Source organism: Malurus melanocephalus, unplaced genomic scaffold, assembly GCF_030028575.1.
Source record: "Malurus melanocephalus ecotype Western Australia unplaced genomic scaffold, MMel_1.1 scaffold_20, whole genome shotgun sequence".
In the NCBI taxonomy this organism is placed as follows: domain Eukaryota; kingdom Metazoa; phylum Chordata; class Aves; order Passeriformes; family Maluridae; genus Malurus; species Malurus melanocephalus.
Genome location: NW_026623252.1, coordinates 4,630,931 through 4,631,823, shown reverse-complemented (window position 1 = coordinate 4,631,823; position 893 = coordinate 4,630,931). Strand labels below are relative to the sequence as shown.

General features: G+C 40.7%; 1 protein-coding gene across 1 annotated transcript in view; it reads right to left on the bottom strand.

Moving 5' to 3' along the window:
• Window positions 1-207, bottom strand: part of TRPM8 (transient receptor potential cation channel subfamily M member 8) — a 35,491-nt gene extending 35,284 nt beyond the window's left edge. Inside the window, exon 1 of the mRNA XM_057389806.1 lies at window positions 166-207. Within this exon, the coding sequence (XP_057245789.1) occupies window positions 166-207 (42 nt within the window). The remainder of the gene's footprint in view (window positions 1-165) is intronic.
• Between the last annotated feature and the right edge of the window lie 686 nt (window positions 208-893).

Genomic DNA, 893 nt, shown 5'->3' with positions numbered 1-893 from the left:
AAGCTTCCAGATAAACGCAACCACTATTTGCATTAACAATTCCCGAAGCAAGCTTTACTGAAACCTCTCCAAGAGCAGCTCCCACAATTCCAGCATATTCAAAGTAAATTCTCTTAAGGACAGGGGGAAAAATAAATCAACATTTAATCAGCAGCGTGGACTTACCAAATTCTCCAGAATATGCCCCAGGACTCCTTCTGCAATCATGACTCCAAGAGGAAGGTTTTGAAATAGTCGAGCCTGCAAAGCCCCACCTTTATCTGTGTCATGCCTTCCTTTTAAGGGAGGGAGAGATCGTGCCCAGGAGCAGGGAAAAGGGCAGAAGGGTAAGAAAATAATAATAAATAATTAGGTTTTGATGTGGCAGAAGATAATGAGGCGGTTGGAAAATCAACACCGATTAATCTAATTTACTACAAGGTTGTTGAAGCGCTGTTGAGTGCAATAGAGGATTTTCCAAGTGCTTTTACCCAACAAAAATCAGATKCAGTTCCTTAATATTTTTTTTTGTTTGACACTCAGGATGGAGTAATTCGCTTTTTAAAACTCGGGTAAGTGCAAYTTTTATTGCTGTGATAATCAGGGACTCCTTGGAGAGCAACCTGGAAGGGTCCCTCAAAAAAAGTTGAGCTTTGAGCTCCCTTCAAACCCAAATTATTCCARGATTTTAAGTTTCAGAGTTATCTTTCCTTCTGTGAGGGGAGTTTTATTTATGCTAAATCTGATATTGCATCGGCATTCACACATCTGCATTTTCACGAAAAATATTATTATTATGGTATGGCTTCACCCCCCCCATGGCAGCATCCAACAGCTCCCTAAAATATGTTCAGCCCAAAGGACACATCCAGTGACCCACTGCTCCTAAGGAACACAGAAAATGCAGATAAAGA